The following is a 2,500-nucleotide window of genomic DNA, read 5'->3' on the forward strand; positions in this document are numbered from 1 at the left end:
CAGCTGGTGATCAAACTGTTACAGTAAATAAGAATCGTCTCATAGAGCTCTATGGAAGACTGCTCTGTGACATCATCTTATCACTGCTCTTTCTGTCAGGAGTCGATGACGAGCTGAAAATAGATCTTTGAAAAGAATTACTCGACCTAGCTGTCGGACATTTCAGATCCACGTTACTTTGTGTATCTGATCTCTCCACTTCAGGGGAAACCTGAACGCTGGAGAATCTGATTCAGTTTTAACTCCGCCTTTAAAGGTCTCATTTAAAATCCTCTTCACCATGTTCCTCTAACTCTAACATGTGTCTCTAGTCCGTCTACAAACCCCCCAGTGATGAGAAAAGTCCATCCTCTCCGTCTTCTGCCTGCTCCACTTTTCAGAAAATGTGTGCTCAAACAGGCCGTTTGGAGATTTTCCCTTCATGACATCACAAAGGGCAGTAGCCCCTCCCCCAGGTGGGTGACACTCCCACAGCTAGGTGTTTGTTCTGCCCTCTGAGTCTGCCTTCTCACCGTAAACAATAGAACATGGAGCGAGAAAGACCGAGTACACCCAAGCCCTTTCAGAGAGGGGGCGTGGTCAGACACAGCTCATTTACATATTTAAAGGTACAGACACAGAAACAGCCTGTTCTGAGCAGGGCTGAAATAGAGGGGTTTATAGACATGATCAAATACAGGATCAGAGTGGATTTAGAACAAGAAACTTCACACACATGTTTTGAGGAGCTCTGAGACTTATTTAAACTGAAGAAGAAGAGGAGGATATGTGACCTTTAACAGGAGAGAGGAGAGGTGTGTGTGTTAGTGAAGCAGAGTGAGAGAGAGCACCAGCTGATGTGATAACGACCAAACGATAGCCTGGCCAGCAACCGGCTGCTTTGTGGCGACTCACCAGGAAGCACATGAAGTCGAGGGCGAGCACGGTGGGCACTCCTCCAAACGGCAGCCCCTGCAGCACCGTGCTGCGGATCCGGGCCGAGTAGCAGTAGTCTTTAGAGTCGCTGTGGGCGGAGCAGTTGTCCTGCCCGCTGCACGCCTGTCCGCCATATATCGCCATGGTGAGGATCAGGCAGCATGCATGAGCATGCTCACCGCCACATCCTGAAAGAGAACCTGAGGGAGGAAACGACCTGTTACTCAAAGATATACGGGAAGATATACATACACATATATATAAATATATATAATATATACATACACATATATATAAATATATATAATATATACATACACATATATATATAATATATACATACACATATATATAAATATATATAATATATACATACACATATATATATAATATATACATACATATATATATATAATATATACATACACATATATATATAAATATATATAATATATACATACACATATATATATAATATATACATACATATATATATAATATATACATACATATATATATATAATATATACATACACATATATATAATATATACATACATATATATATAATATATACATACATATATATATATATAATATATACATACACATATATATATAAATATATATAATATATACATACACATATATATATAATATATACATACATATATATATATAATATATACATACACATATATATAAATATATATAATATATACATACACATATATATAAATATATATAATATATACATACACATATATATATAAATATATATAATATATACATACACATATATATATAATATATACATACATATATATATAAGATATACATACACATATATATATAATATATACATACATATATATATATATAAGATATACATACACATATATATAAATATATATAATATATACATACACATATATATAAATATATATAATATATACATACACATATATATATAATATATACATACATATATATATAAGATATACATACACATATATATATAATATATACATACATATATATATAAGATATACATACACATATATATAAATATATATAATATATACATACACATATATATATAAATATATATAATATATACATACACATATATATATAATATATACATATATATATAAGATATACATACACATATATATATAATATATACATACATATATATATATAAGATATACATACACATATATATAAATATATATAATATATACATACACATATATATATAATATATACATACACATATATATATAATATATACATACATATATATATATATATAAGATATACATACACATATATATAAATATATATAATATATACATACACATATATATATAAATATATATAATATATACATACACATATATATATAATATATACATACACAGATATATATATATAAGATATACATACACATATATATAAATATATATAATATATACATACACATATATATAATATATACATACATATATAAGATATACATACACATATATATATAATATATACATACATATATATAAGATATACATACACATATATATATA

The 2,500-nt window shown here is 28.4% G+C and overlaps 1 protein-coding gene across 5 annotated transcripts in view; it reads right to left on the reverse strand.

Annotated features, from left to right (window-relative positions):
- The window catches only part of LOC132993703 (CSC1-like protein 2), a 41,576-nt gene that overhangs the window by 21,126 nt on the left and 17,950 nt on the right, over nucleotides 1-2,500 (reverse strand). For all 5 annotated transcript variants that reach the window (XM_061063698.1, XM_061063715.1, XM_061063688.1 and 2 more), the window contains exon 2: nucleotides 895-1,115. In XM_061063698.1, the coding sequence (XP_060919681.1) occupies nucleotides 895-1,059 (165 nt within the window). In that variant the 5' untranslated portion in view covers nucleotides 1,060-1,115. The remainder of the gene's footprint in view (nucleotides 1-894; nucleotides 1,116-2,500) is intronic.

This window comes from Labrus mixtus, chromosome 2, assembly GCF_963584025.1.
Source record: "Labrus mixtus chromosome 2, fLabMix1.1, whole genome shotgun sequence".
Classification (NCBI taxonomy): domain Eukaryota; kingdom Metazoa; phylum Chordata; class Actinopteri; order Labriformes; family Labridae; genus Labrus; species Labrus mixtus.